This window comes from Sus scrofa, chromosome 7 (assembly GCF_054392235.1).
Source record: "Sus scrofa isolate SSC_HxYL_T2T_F1_AM1 chromosome 7, Sscrofa_HxYL_maternal_Yorkshire_Landrace_v2.0, whole genome shotgun sequence".
NCBI classification, from domain to species: Eukaryota; Metazoa; Chordata; class Mammalia; order Artiodactyla; family Suidae; genus Sus; species Sus scrofa.
In genome coordinates this window covers 86,344,446-86,359,694 of record NC_139389.1, presented here as the reverse complement: position 1 = coordinate 86,359,694, position 15,249 = coordinate 86,344,446, and the positions used below count along the sequence as shown (strand labels likewise).

The following is a 15,249-nucleotide window of genomic DNA, read 5'->3' as shown; positions in this document are numbered from 1 at the left end:
TGCTGGAACAGGGAGTTCCTGTCGTGGTTCAGCAGTTAACAAACCCAACTAGGCATCCTTGAGGACACGGTTCAATCCCTGGCTTTGATCAGTGGGTTAAAGAACCGGCATTGCCGTGGCTGTGGTGTAGGCCAGCAGCTATAGCTCTGATTGGACCCCTAGCCTGGGAACCTCCATATGCCGTGGGTGAGACCCTAAAAGACAAAATAAAAAAAGTTTTGCTGGAACATACTTCTATCCATTTATTTATATATTGTCTATGGCTGCTTCTGTGGTTCAAGGACATAGAGGAATAGTTACAACAGAGACTGTCTGGTCTGCAAATCCCGAAACATATACTATGTAGTCCTTTACAGAAAAAGTTTGGTGACCTACCTGACTAAACAATTCCATATTTCCTAAAAGACAAGTCTTTCTAAGAAATCCTGATCCTGTTGCAAAACCTCCCAGGTTAAGTAATTAATCCCTAAGACAATGATTTCCTTTACCTGCAGATCATTTTGTGGATTCCAGTCTGAATCAAAGATAATGCAAGTATCTGCAGCTGTGAGATTAATGCCAAGTCCACCGGCCCGGGTGCATAGCAAAAAGACAAATCGGTCTGAGTCAGGCTTACTAAAGCGATCAATAGCAGCCTGCCGAAGGTTGCCTCTAACTCGTCCATCAATACGCTCATATAAGTACCTGTATGGGAATCACAGGAAAAAAGTTTAACCAGCTAAGTAGAAAAAAAGAACAAAAGAGCAGACTGGGATCAATACCATTACCTCTACATCTCTAGTTCACCAAAAACCTTACCAGAAAGTTAAGAGTGACAGTCTTAACACTGCTTTTATCTTGGTCCTGATCAACTTTAACTAAACCCAAGCCTTCCTACTCTTTGCAGCCTTTTTTCTTTCTTTCTTTCTTTTTTTTTGGCCATGCCCAGAGCATGCAGAAGTTCCTGGGCCAGGGATCGAACCCGAGCCACAGCAGTAACAATGCTGGATCCTTAACCCATTCAGCCACCAGGGAACTCCTCTTGGCAGCTTTTTCATGAGTATATAATCAGCACAGGCGAGGAATGATTCTTTTCTCACCTCCTTTGGATAAGATAATCCTCTAGGATATCTAGGCAGCGTACCATCTGGGAGAAGATCAGAACCTTATGGCCACCAGCTTTAAGTTTGGGAAGTAACTTGTCAATAAGAACCAATTTGCCAGCTGAACGAACCATGGCCTGCAAGTGGAAGTCATGAGGTATGATATGGCAAGCTTCTCGAAATTCTGTTAGGATTTTTTCTTCTGCACCTGCCAAAAAAAAAAAAAAAAAAAAAAAAATCGCACTTGATGGTGAGATCCAGGGAAACATATCAAGGCTGCAATTTAACTGAAACAAGGAAGCAAGGAAAAAAAAGGTAATCTGACTTGATATCAGTTATTTCTCACACACAGATCTTCAGCATCATCCCCTCAATTCTAAATCATCCCCAATTTTGTAAATACAAAATATTCCACATTAAGTCAGGCTTAAGATTGTAACTGCGTAAAACATACAGATAAGGACTAGAATAGTAGGTGCAAATCACTACTACCACCCTACTGGCATCTAAAACCAAAACAGCAAAATGAAGTACCAGTGAAGACAGAACAGAATGGCTTGAATTCTTATTCATGAAATTCTATACAGCAAATCCTTCAACTCTGGAGATTTTGCAGGATCAAAGGGGTAGAGAGAACTAGAGAAAGACATTCCACATGAGAAGCGTTTTAAAAGGAAGAAACCACCTTAATTCCCAAATTAGGACAGATCGGTCAATGCATCCACTGTTCCTGAGGAAAACTACTTAGAAAGTAAACAAGGTAACAGAGAAATGCAAGTATTTCCAGGAGGTCCCTCACCATTGATGAGATATGGGTGGTTGCAGCATTTGCGCAACTCCATCATTGTATTGAGTAGATTAGGCATATTAGTATGACCTGCCCCTTTGGAAAGAAAGGAGAAATTCTTCTCCAAAATAGCCCGGTAGTATTTCTTCTGAATGTTGGTCAGCTCTACTTCAATAATAGTTTCTTGTTTGGGTGCCAGGTTTTTTTCAACATCCTCTTTAAGTCTTCTCAGCATCATTGGTTTGAGGATGGCTTGTAGCTTTTGAACCTATACCCAATATAGAGAGAAAAGACATCAGTAACATGAGGACAAACATTCTCGTGTTATATGGAAACAAGGAGAAATATAACGAGAGTTTTCCAGTATCTAAGAAATGTAGATTTTGGACAACATCAAAAACAATGTAGGCACAAGGAGTTCAGAACAACCCTTGATGTCTATAACTGTAGGTATTTGCCTAGTACAAACTTTACCTTTTTTGTCCTGGGTTAGTACTACATTAGATAGCCTTCCTACCTGTTCCTCTGTCTTGAGATCCCCAAAGTCCTTGAGGAATTCTGATTCTGATGGAAACTGTGAAGGTTCCAAGAAATGAAGCAAGCTAAACAGTTCCTCCACAGTATTTTGCAATGGTGTCCCTGTGAGTAGAACTTTGTGCTCCTAGAAATGGAGAAAAGAGAAGAATGATGAAACTCAAAAGCAAAAAGGACTTCTGAAGTTTCCATCAAGTATATAACTTTAGCTTTCATTTCTTTAACTATAAAATTATGGGGATAGGAATTCCCATGTAGCTCAGCAGAAATGAATCTGACTAATATCCATGAGGATGCAGGTTCAATCCCTGGCCTCACTTAGTGGGTTAAAGATCTGGCATTGCCATGAGCTGTAGTGTAGGTCGCAGACTCAGCTCTCATCCCACATTGCTATGGCCCTGGCATAGGCTGATAGCTACAGCTCAGCTTTGCCCCTAGCCTGGGAACTTTCATGTGCCGTGGGTGCAGCCCTAAAAAAAAAGTTAAAATTAAAATTATTATGGGAATGGACTAATTTCTTTTCTTTTACTTGCTGCTTCTTTTTTTTTTTTTTTTTTTTTTTTTTTTTTGTCTTTTTGCTATTTCTTTGGGCCGCTTCTGCGGCATATGGAGGTTCCCAGGCTAGGGGTTGAATCGGAGCTGTAGCCACCGGCCTACGCCAGAGCCACAGCAACGCGGGATCCGAGCCGCGTCTGCGACCTACACCACAGCTCACGGCAACGCCGGATCGTCAACCCACTGAGCAAGGGCAGGGACCGAACCCGCAACCTCATGGTTCCTAGTCGGATTCGTTAACCACTGCGCCATGACGGGAACTCCGCTGCTTCTTTTGATAAACACAAAATATTTAAGAAAACCTTGGTATTATTTAACACTGAATTATCTTAAATATTATGATTATAAGCCAACAAATAAATAATTGGTGACCTAAATGTCCATCAACAGGTAATGGATTAAGATGTGGTACATATTCACAATGGAATACTACTCAGCTATAAAAAAAGAACAAAATAATGCCATTTGCAACAACATGGATACAACTAGGGATTCTTATACTACAGGAAGTTAAGTCAGAAAAAGGAAGGAAAATACCGTAAGATATCACTTACATGTGGAATGTAAAACACGAACCTATCTACAGAAGAGAAACAGTCTCAAAGACATAGAGAACAGAATTGTGGTTGCCAAGGGAAGGGAGTGGGATGGACTGGGAGTTTGGGGTTAGAAGATCAGAACTACTACATTTAGAATGGATAAGCAATGAGGTCCTACTGTATAACAAAAGAACTATATCCAGTCTCTTGGGACAGACCAATATGGAAGATAAAATAAGAAAGGGAAAACATAGATTTATGTGTGTGGTGTGTGTGTATGTGTATATATGTATATGTGTGTGTATACATATATGTATGACTGGGTTTGCTGTACAGCACAAATTGGCACAACATTATAAAGTAACTATACTTAATTTAAAAAAAAAGAGAAAGAAAAAGAAGTATTTGGAATTTTTTTTTTCCAATTACCTATGCCTCACCACACTCAACACCCCATAGATATCCTAATATGTCCCCCTCTAGGTAATGTCCCTGTGCTGGATTAAATATGGACACTAATTTTTGGTAGTTTCTCCTATAAAAGTTCACCTCTTGAACAGGGGCTTGGCATGTAACTTGCTCAAACAGAATGTAGCGGAAGTGATATCATGTGAGTTTCAGAGCCTATGTCTCAAAGGCCAGCAGCTTGGAACACTGCCCCGACTCTACCATGTAGAGAAGCAAAGTCTGGCGCTCTAGAGGGTACAGGCCATATGGGAGATGACTCAGCCAATAACCAGCACCAACCATCAGCAGCAGGGACATTACTGACTCCATGCAAGACTGCAAAAAGAACGGCCTCACTGAGCCCAGCCAAAGTTGCTGAGCCATAGAACCATGAAAAATATGATTTTATTTTAGCCACTAAGTTTTTAGAGATCTTGTTATGCAGCTATGGGAAACCAATATAACATCCCACCTCTCTATTTAGTTGTAAACCACTAACATTGCCTTCCAACTCTGAAACTTATATGAATTGTATGACTTTCATTACCATTTCCATAGGCCATACCCACTACCCAGTAACAAGATTCTGATTTTTTTTTCTCTGCTAAATTAAGGTTAATTAATTCCACAGGGAATTAGAGTTATTTTAATTCCAAGTGTTTCTGCCCACAGGTCAGTGAGAGGAACTCACCAGGTCCATGTGCTTGAGACTATCAAGCAGCTTGCAATTACGGTTCTTTAGTCGATGGGCCTCATCAATGATGACACAACGCCATTCAATCTCACGAAGTTCAGGACAGTCTGACAAAATCATCTCAAAAGTGGTGATTAGGGCATCAAACTTGTATGCACCTGGGATGAGGCGCCCCTAAACATGAAAGAAATAAGGTCAGAAAAGGCCTAAAATGCACCTAAATGAGAAGCTCTTCTGAACTACATATTCTTTCTTATATTCACACAGGCTTAACAGGAAAAATGAACTGCACCACCACTCACTTCTGCCACTATTTGTGTTCCTGATAAACAGTGTTAAATCACTGAATCTAAGATATAATGACTCTCCAACATGTTGAGCTTCTTGGGAAAATGATAGATCTCACTGAATGACGCTGGACTTTTTTGACTCTCCTGCCTGCCTACCTAATGTATTTCAGCCTTGTATCTTCTGTTGATTAACTCTAAAATCCACAAATGTTGAGCACTGCTGAAATATTTAAGACAAAACTGAAAGTGAAAACAGCTAATGTAGTATCTGATAAAATTGGTTACTACCTAAAGATGGATGTAAAAATCCAATTATCTTAACAGAACAAAATATGACTTGAATAAATTTGGTTTGGTAAAAATAAAGACCACAGAAAACTAATGGTAGAAATATAACTCATAAAAACTCAATGTTAAGAAAGAAGAATGATTCGAATTCTGATTTTCAAACTTTTATAGAAAAAGGAACTAATCTTGATGAAAATTTTAGTAGATTAAAAAAAAAAGAAAGAAAGGACTTGGCTTAAGTTTATCACCATATGGATCAAGAAGTTAAATTAGCTAAATGAATTACATTCTGGAAAATCATTTCTTGATGAAAATTTATCAATGCCAGTAAAATTCTATTTAAAATGTATGTATTCATAAAGTCAGAACTCCAATGGATCAATATGTCCACTGGATAAAAATAGCATAGTCAAAAAAATTGCCCTGCACAGTCTAGACAAAAATGCCTTAAATCAGAGTCTCAATAAAAGTTTCTGATTCATATAAAAGCTTCTAAAATACCAAGTACCTTGGCCTGCTCTCTGAACCCCATAACATCTGCATTACATACAACTTACCCGTGAGTCTTTGCAGTACATTTCATACTGCTGAATCATCTGCCGACTGGCCAGACTGCCGTGGTACACGATAGTGTTCATCTCTGTCCATGTGTTGAATTCTCGCTCCCAGTTAGTAATTGTGGACAGTGGGGCAATGACCAAGAAGGGACCATGGATGCCCACATTATATACCTCCTGCAAGAAGGCAATGGACTGAATGGTTTTGCCCAATCCCATCTCATCAGCTAGGATGCAGTTCTGCCTGCAGATTCATCATGGAAAAAGAAAAGCATGTCAAAAGATAAGACCTTTTAAAAGGTATGTAAAAAGAAACTGTTTCAACAGAAAATAAATTAACTGCAGACTAAGCCTATGTCTTATGGTTCCATTCTTTTCTTTACCTGTTATACCAATTAAAGAGCAGCCAATTGACCCCTTCCAACTGATATTCCCGCAATTGGTTTCTGTTTTTATATTCATGTGACAACTCCAACTTCTTCCAGGCACTTGCCTGCGGACGATTCTAAAAAACAGAAAATTTGAATAAATGGGCTGAAGACACTAACGAAAATAGATGAACTTAAACTAGGTACTTCCAGTGGTCTAAATCCATTAAAAAACATTATTGCTTGAATTAAAACATATTAAATATGTTCAAATTTATGAGTTCCCAATAACACATTTTTTTAAAAAAGAAAAAAGGAAGATGAAAAACCCACTGATCACTTCCAGAGAATGCCAGGGAAGTACTTTATTTTTAAACTGAGAAATGAAGGAAAAGATAAATAAATAAAGCATTTATCCTCCATTCTTTGAAACCCCCCCCCTTTTTTTTAGTATTTTTAGGGCTGCAGCCAAGGCATATGGAACTTCCCAGGCTAGGGGTCAAATCAAAGCTGTAGCTGTCAAGCCTACACTACAGTCACAGTAATGCAGGATCCGAGCTGTGTCTGCAACCTATGCCACACAGCTCATGACAAAAATGGATCCTTACCCCACTGGGCGAGGCGGCCAGGGACTGAACCCATGTCCTAATGGATACTAGCTGGGTTTGTTACTGCTGAGCCAGGATGGAAACTCCCATTATCCTCCATTCTTATACTGTCTGTACATCAGGGTAATCAAATAGTAAGTAAGACATATTTCAATTTATAGAACAATATGGCTAATAAATGAAGAAATGGTAGAATAATCATTTTTAAATCCTTAAAGAGGGAGTTCTCATTGTGGCTCAGCAGTAACAAACCCAATTAGTATCCATGAGGATGTGGGTTTGATCCGTGGCCTTGCTCAGTGGGTTACATATCTGATATTCCCGTGAGCTGTGGTAGAGGTTGCAGACATGGTTTGGATTCTGTGTTGCTGTGGTGGAGGCTGGTAGTTGCAGCTCTGATTCAACCCCTAGCCTGGCAACTTCCATATGCTGCACCTGGGGCCCCAAAAAGCAAAAAAAAAAAAAAAAAAAAAAAAAAAAAAAGATCCTTAGAGAATGGATGTCAGCAATGAACAAAAATTGCAAAGATCATAAAAGACACCCTAACAGAAGCATCTATAAAGTAGATTTAGTGGCCTTCCTCCCCTGCCTCATCAAGCCTTTAAAAGGTGCTTTAAAACAGTGCTATCTACTAGAACTGTCTACAATGACAGAAAATGTTTTAATCTGTCACTAGCCACATGTGACTATTGAGCATTTGAAACGTGGCTAGTGGCTACTGTATTGAACAGCACAGTTCTAAAAAGTTCTAACAGACAGCACTGCTCTCTATATATCTAACTATTTATGTGAAATATAAGGGACAGAGAAGGTATTTAGGGGGACATAACTGGTAAACCTCAGATTACGGAAAACCCTAGGGAACAATCCACATGGTTTCTTTAAGAGAAAATTGCAAAGGGGGAACTACAGTTAAGAAAGATTTGAAATTATCTTAACCAACAGCAATATATGGGCCTTATTTAGAATTCAAACAATTTAACAAAAGTTAGAAGATAATCAGGGAAATATATGTAGTGACTGGATATCTGATGATATTTAGGGATGGTTAAATTTTTTAAGTGTAATAATGGTATTTATCTTTTAGACATAACACTGAAATTTTAGATAAAATAAAGGAATCTGGGATTTGCTTTAAAATAATCTGGAAAACAGGGAGATGAGTAGTTAGAGAAATATATAAAACAAGATTGGCTGTGTATTCATTGTTAAAATTAAGGGATGGGTACATTATACCATTTCTTCAACTTTTACAAATGTTTGAAAATTTCCATATTAAAAAGCTAAAACCACAACATAAACTCTGTAAGAGAAAAATTAAACCACTGCCTATATGGACTTCATACTCTAAACGCAAATGTACTTACCACCCTTTTGAGTTCTGGGTGCCTTGACTGGATCCGTTTAAATTCTCGAATCTTGCCTTCATCAACGTCTTCTTTTAACTCCCATGTACTATCCTCATAAGGCAGAGAGCACCATTTCACCAGGTAGTAAATTACAGGCTGGAGGAGAAGAAGCCAAAACTTTAATAAACTGTGTTCTCTGCTGATTAAAAGATAAGAATTTGGGAGTTCACATTGAGGCTTAATGATAAAGAACTTGACTAGTATCCATGAAGATGTGGGTTCAATCCCTTGCCTTCAATCCCTCAGCAGGTTAAGGATCTGGAATTGCCCTGAGCTGGGCTGTAGGTTGCAGATGTGGCTCAGACCCCATGTTGCCGTGGCTGTGGTGTAGGCCGGCAGCTAGAGTTCTGATTTGACCCCTAGTCTGGGAACTTCCATATGCCACATGTGCAGCCCTAAAAAGACAAAAAAAATTAAAAAAAAAAAAAAGGAGTTCCCATCATGGCTCAGTGGTTAATGAACCTGACTACTATCAATGAGGACTCAGGTTCAGTCCCTGGCCTCACTCAGTGGGTTAAGGATCCTGTGTCGCCATGAGCTGTGGTGTAGGTCAGACTCGGCTTGGATCCTGCGTTGCTATGGTGTAGGCCAGTAGCTGTAGCTCCAATTCCACCCCTAGCCTGGGAACTTGCATATGCCACAGGTGCAGCTCCCCCAAAAAAAGACAAAAAAAAAAAAGGATAAGAATTTAACTTAAGGGAGTTCCCGTTGTGGCGCAGTGGAAACGAACCCAACTAGGAACCGGGAGGATATGGGTTCGATCCCTGGCCTCGCTCAGTGGGTTAAGGATCTGGAATTTTCATGTGCTATATAGTGTAGGTCGCAGACATGGCTGGGATCCCTCATTGCAGTTGCTGTGGCATAGGCCAGCAGCTATAGCTTTGATTCAACCCCTAGCCTGGGAACTTCCACATGCCGTGGGTACAGCCCTAAAAAAAAAGAATTTAACTTAAGAATCAGATCACAGGACTTCCCATCATGGCTAAGTGGTTAATGAATCTGACTAGGAACCATGAGGTTGCGGGTTCAATCCCTGGCCTTGCTCAGTGGGTTAAGGGTCGGGCATTGCCATGAGCTTTGGTGTAGGTTGCAAACGTGGCTCGGATCCCCGGTTGCTGCGGCTGTGGCGTAGGCCAAAGGCTACAGCTCCAATTAGCTCCAATTAGACCCCTAGCCTGGGAAGCTCCATATGCCTCGGGTACAGCCCTAGAGAAGGCAAAAAGACCAAAAAAAAACAAAAAAAATTAGATCACAGATTGTCAGTACCTAAAAAGGTGCTGAAAAAGTCAGGCTGAAAACACAAGCCACAGGCTCATATGCTGATGCACTGTACTATTGCAGCTTTGATCATGCTTCTAGGCAATTTATCAGAATCTGTAAGTGAAATTTCTACCCAACAATCTCTAGAACTTAAAACGTTAGGCTCATCAACCAATAAAATATGGTGGGGGGAGGGGAGGGCAGAATCCTGCATTGTGTTGCATTAGGCTGAACTTAGAAGATATGGTGGCCCTGATACATACTATTCTCTGGGCACCAAATCTGATTCGGTGGAAACCACACCACTTTTATTTTTATTTATTCATTTTTTTGTGTGCTCACGGCATGTGGAAGTTCCTGGGCCAAGGATCAAACCTGCACCACAATTGTGGCCTGCACCGCAGCTGTGGAAATAACGGATCCTTAACCCACTGCGCCACAAAGGAACTTCCACACACTACTTTTAGAAGCGTGGAATAGGTTAAATCCATAGGAGCAGAGGAGGGCTGAAATCACTGGACTTCTGAGCTCCTGGAGCTCTGAACACAGATGCTATTTGAAATGTATGGTGGTAAAGAGATTTCCTGGTGAGCCCCAGGAAGTCAAGAGATAAGTACACTGAAGAAAAGCAAGAGTGAAGAAGAAGGGGAAATGCTGAAGCTTCCACTACAATGCTATGCTCTATACAGACATTCTAGTGCAGGGGATGGGGCAATGAGCAATGGTAAAGTGGATCCTATTCTCACCACTCAAGATGATCATTGTACTGACTGTATTTCCATTTTTGGGTTATAAGACTTAGATTTGGAAGTTCCCTTGTGCAGCAGGTTAAGGATCCAGTGTTGCCGCAGCTATGGTGCAGGTTTAATCCCTGACCCCAGGAACTTCCACATGTCACAGGCGCGGCCAAAAAAAAAAGAAGGTGACTTAGGCTGGACCTAGCGTAACCAACAAAAATCTCTATCAATTCACAGAAAACCACTTAAAATAGCCAGCAAAAAGTGTGGAGATATAAGTGTCGCCAACATAGTTGCAGATCAAGGACTCTAAAACTATTCTAGTTTCTCTTTCACCTTTTATTGTAGTGACTCAGATCATTTTCTATGTAAGGACCTTTGTCCAGATCACACATTTCCAGCACCATAATTTAGTTTTCCAAGGGCTTTAATTTTTGTATAATATTTATTTCACTACTGCATAATGCAAAAAAGATGACAAATTAAATTCATTTTGGAGAGGGGGAAAATGGGTACACAGAATGTTTTTTATTCAATAGACAGAGTATAAATTAAATACCAAGGTACTAAAATATTTTAATCTGCCACTCCAGTTGCAATACATTCCAGAGGGGCCTAATCAAAGCCCAATTAGTTTTGGAAAGTGAAGATGTAGGTATAGTGATAGAGTGTGTAAGATTTTCAAGGCTGGAAAAGCTGAGATTCTGAAAGTAATGAGAATAATTTAACAGAAACCAATCTGTCCTAAAAACTCACCTCCCACAAATGAACAACAAACTAACTCCTAACCCAAAAGCAGAATATTTGTTATCTGAAGCATGCTTGTTCGGAATTGAAGACACTGAATTGTAACAGGCCTTGGATATCTGAGGTTCTATGTGACTAACCCTGAAGACTTATAAAAATAAACTTGGAATTTTGGGGAGAGCTGCACCTTCAGCACATGGAAGTTCCCAGGCCAGGAATCGAAACTGCGCCACAGCAGGACCCAAGCCCCATCAGTGACAATACCAGATCCCTAACCTGCTGAGCCACCAGGAGATTCCAAGTGTGTCAGCATATTTAAAATCTGCTCCCCAATCTAAGAAAACTTTAGTGCTGTGGTTCCCAAATCAAGCTATGCATGAGAACTCCTTTGGAGAACCAACTTGAAAATACAGACCTCTAGGTCTCACCCTAGACTGACTAAATCTGAATCTGTAGGAGGAGGATGCCAAAATTTGTTTAAAAATACTGATTCAAACGGAGTATATTTGTTTTAGTGACAAATGAAATGTTTTTAACTGATGGTAAGTTCAGGAAACAAATAATTCTCTGCAATAACAAGGAGAAAGCTGTGAGTCTATACAAGTATTTTTATATCCACAGATTTGGTTGTAAAGTACCTCTTTCTCATCCCCACCTCTCACCCCCAGCTGAATGTCAAGGGTCTCCCATAAAAAAATCTGAAAGAAAATGAAACCACGGTGAATTGAGTCCTTGTAAACATAACTCCCAGATGTCTGACTTTATGGGAATCTTTCCTTTTAACTTCTCTCTCTACTCTGTTACCTTCCCAATATCATTCTAAGGATCCCTCAAAAAAATTTGAAAGTACCTTTTCAGTCCAAGGGATTTTTTCAGCCATATCTGGAAAATAAAGGATGAGCAAGCAGACAAGCAGAAATCTTTAAGCAGCCTCTCGCTTTCCTCCATGCCCCAACTCACCTCCCCATTGTCCTTGTCAATACTGTGAGACTCATCCAATATCCTGTCCACCTCTACATAATCCGGGTTGAAGGGCTCTTCATCCTAGTGAATTATGAAACCAAACAATTTAAGACCAAAAGATCACTGCTCAGGAAACCCACTCCTCCATCCCACCTTTAGCTGATAACTATACTTCAAAATTTATTACGAAAAAAGAAGGGGCCGGAAAAAAAAAAAAAAAAAAAAAAAAAGGAGTTCCCGTCGTAGCGCAGTGGAAATGAATCTGACGAGGAACCATAAGGTTACATGTTCAATCCCTGGCCTTGCTCAGTGGGTTAAGGATCCCGTTGCCATGAGCTGTGGTGTAGGTTGCAGACACGGCTCGGATCCCGAGTTGCTGTGGCTGTGGTGTAGGCCAGTGGCTATAGCTCCAATTAGACCCATAACCTGGGAACCTCCATATGCCACAGGTGTGGCGCTGAAATGACAAAAAAAAAAAAAGAAAGAAAAAAGAAAAAAGAAGGGAGTTCCTCATTTCCACAATACCAATTCCTACACACTTACCTATCTTCACTCATCCTTTTGCTTGTTACCAAATGAAGTGTCACTTGTCCCTAATAGAGGCCATTCTCCCCATATATGCTTTGGATTCCATTCCTTCTTGCCTTCTCAGGAATCCCTCTCTACTGGTACATCCCCATAACAAAGAAACATACTCTACTATTTCACATCTTAAGACAACCTCCCTTGACCCTACACACCCCTCGAACTATTCTTCTGTCCTGCTTCAAACCCAAACTTTCCCCAAGAGTGTTAATTACACAGTTATCTCCATCTCTTCACTTCCTTCACTCACTTATCCACCCATTCCACTCTTCTCTCTACTCCCATCACACAATGAAACTGCTCTTGTCAAGGTCATTAATGACATCCAAACTGCTATAATGGTAATATTTCTGTATTTGCCTCAATTTACCTCTACAAAGTATTCACCAATGCATCATTCTCTCCCCAAAGCAATCTCTTCCTTTGGCTTTTCTGAGACACCATATTCTCTTCAGTAGCTTTTATACTCGTTTCGTTTTTTGTTTTGGCCAATTCTCTGTCACTTTCATTGGTTCTTTTTTCTTCTAAGTCACTGGGTTTCCAATTTTTGGGTATCCCAACATAAGCAACCAAACGCTCCGAAGAAAGATCTCAAAGAAGCCTTAAGGAAAAAAACTCTTCCTTAAGTCACTATTCCCCCTGATTTTTGTGACTTATCTTTTTCCTACCACTCTGGCATACAGTTCCTTCTCCACCTTGTCCTCTAGTTTGTCAGAAATGCTAAGGCTTTGTTGTGGGCTTACATCCTTTCTCTTACAGAAAGAACTTCTAAAAAGTAGAGAAGTACTAGAAAGTAAAGAACAACCTTCCCCCATGTGACTCTATTCATTATTAAAGCTTTAATAACTATGTATATATTTTTTTCTTTTTCTTTTTTTTTTTTTTTTTTTTTTTTTTTGTCTTTTTAGGACAAAGACAAAAGGCACCTGCAGCATATGGAAGTGTCCAGGCTAGGGGTCAAATCGGAGCTCCAGCTGCCAGTCTACGGCACAGCCACAACAACATGGGATCTGAGCCCCATTTGCAACCTACTCCACAGCTCAGGGTAACTCCGGATCCTTAACCCACTAAGCAAGGCCAGGAATCGAACCCTCACCCTCATGGATATTGGTTAGGTTTGTTACTGCTGAACCACGACAGGTATTCTACTCTGTATATGTTGATACATTCCAAATTTTAACTGCAACCTAAAAAATCCAGATTTGTGTATCAATCTCCTTACTAGATGTGTTATGGAATTTTACGCTTAACACAGTCTTAACTAAAACCATGATTTCCCCAAAATCAGTTGCTTCTAAAATCTTCCATCCTGTAATAAATGACCCTACCTCAAGCCACTTGGCTCAAGCCAAAAACTTGTCTATATAAACGATTACACCAAACCCTGTCAATTCTACTTAAAAATAAATTCAAATCTATCCATTCTAACCACTGAAATCACTCTACTATAAGCTATAATAATTTCTCATCTAGAAAACTTCAACTGCCTCCTTACTGCTCATGCTACTTTCAGGTTTACTTGATTCTCCAATCCATTCTCCAAAGTCTAGATGATCTTTTAAAAGTGAAAATTGGATTATGTCTTTGACCTGTTTTAAATAATCCAATGGCTTCCCCCACCTTTGCAATTAGAATAAAAACAAAACTAAAAGGCCTATAAGCAGCTGCTTGCCTAAATTTCTGAACTCATTTTGGACCATTCACTATCATACATCAATCATACTGTCCTTTCAGTTCCTTGGCCTGTCTCAGGGCCTTCATATATGGTATTTCCCATGCCAGGGATACAATTTACACATGTTTATGGCCTTCCTAATTCCTATTCATAATTCAATTCTCAGAGAAGTCTTGCCTAATTATCCAAAACAGCCTTTTTTTTTTGGTCTGCTTGGGCTCTTTCTTTCCTGGCACTTATCACAATTTGAATTATTTTTAAATCTCTCTTTCTCCATTAGACAGTGAGCTACATAAGAACACAGACCATGTATGGTTTTTTTACCATAGTGACTAGCACATAATAAACAATGAATAAATAAATGAATGATTTGGTTATATACCTATAAAGGCATATCTGATTGGCATACTACTTAGTAGAGCTTGGCTCAATGGTCACAAATTATACCAGCTAATACCAGCTGAGATGGGATTATAGTTTCATTGTACATTTCACAAATTAGGCTTTAAGAGACATGGACAAAAACCCCAATTATTATTTTAATATAAAAAAATTATAAAACCTACATCATCCTGCTTGGTTTCTCCAAGTGATGTGGAAAATAATTCATTAATTGGCAAACCTGATGGTTTGGCCACAACTCTTTTTTTTTTTTTTTCCTCCACTAAAGCTATACATTATTCCTTCTTTCAATCTTTCTTATAGACCTTTCCCACTGTAGGTCTTAAGAAGTTATGAAAAAGAATTCTTCTCAAGGCAGTTGGTACTATATATTGAATAAAAATGAAAAATCCCATTTTGGCAAAGAGATATGTATACAAAGCTTTCAAAGCAAAATGGAGAGCTAAAATATGGCTCAAGAGACCTTTACAAATGCTCTAGCATTTAACTAGTAGTAGTAACACTGGATGTGGGATATTAAAGCTCCTTAAAGCTATTTCTAGTTATGCTGAATTAGAAATCTGAAGGAGTTCCCATCATGGCTCAGTGGAAACAAATCCAACTAGTATCCATGAGCATGCATGTCTGACCTCAGGCCTTGCTCAGTGGGTTTGGGATCCAGTGTTGCCGTAAGCTGTGGTGTAAATTGCCTACAGCTTAGATCTGGCATTGCTTTGGCTGTG

The 15,249-nt window shown here is 39.6% G+C and overlaps 1 protein-coding gene across 21 annotated transcripts in view; it reads right to left on the bottom strand.

Annotated features, from left to right (window-relative positions):
• The window catches only part of CHD8 (chromodomain helicase DNA binding protein 8), a 61,250-nt gene that overhangs the window by 14,079 nt on the left and 31,922 nt on the right, over positions 1 to 15,249 (bottom strand). For all 21 annotated transcript variants that reach the window (XM_013978247.3, XM_021099297.2, XM_003482263.5 and 18 more), the window contains exons 10-18: positions 11,863 to 11,946; positions 8,117 to 8,254; positions 6,157 to 6,278; positions 5,774 to 6,017; positions 4,636 to 4,812; positions 2,387 to 2,530; positions 1,882 to 2,137; positions 1,080 to 1,290; positions 489 to 684 (exon numbers count right to left, since the gene is read on the bottom strand). In XM_013978247.3, coding sequence (XP_013833701.1) covers positions 489 to 684; positions 1,080 to 1,290; positions 1,882 to 2,137; positions 2,387 to 2,530; positions 4,636 to 4,812; positions 5,774 to 6,017; positions 6,157 to 6,278; positions 8,117 to 8,254; positions 11,863 to 11,946 — 1,572 coding nt within the window. The remainder of the gene's footprint in view (positions 1 to 488; positions 685 to 1,079; positions 1,291 to 1,881; positions 2,138 to 2,386; positions 2,531 to 4,635; positions 4,813 to 5,773; positions 6,018 to 6,156; positions 6,279 to 8,116; positions 8,255 to 11,862; positions 11,947 to 15,249) is intronic.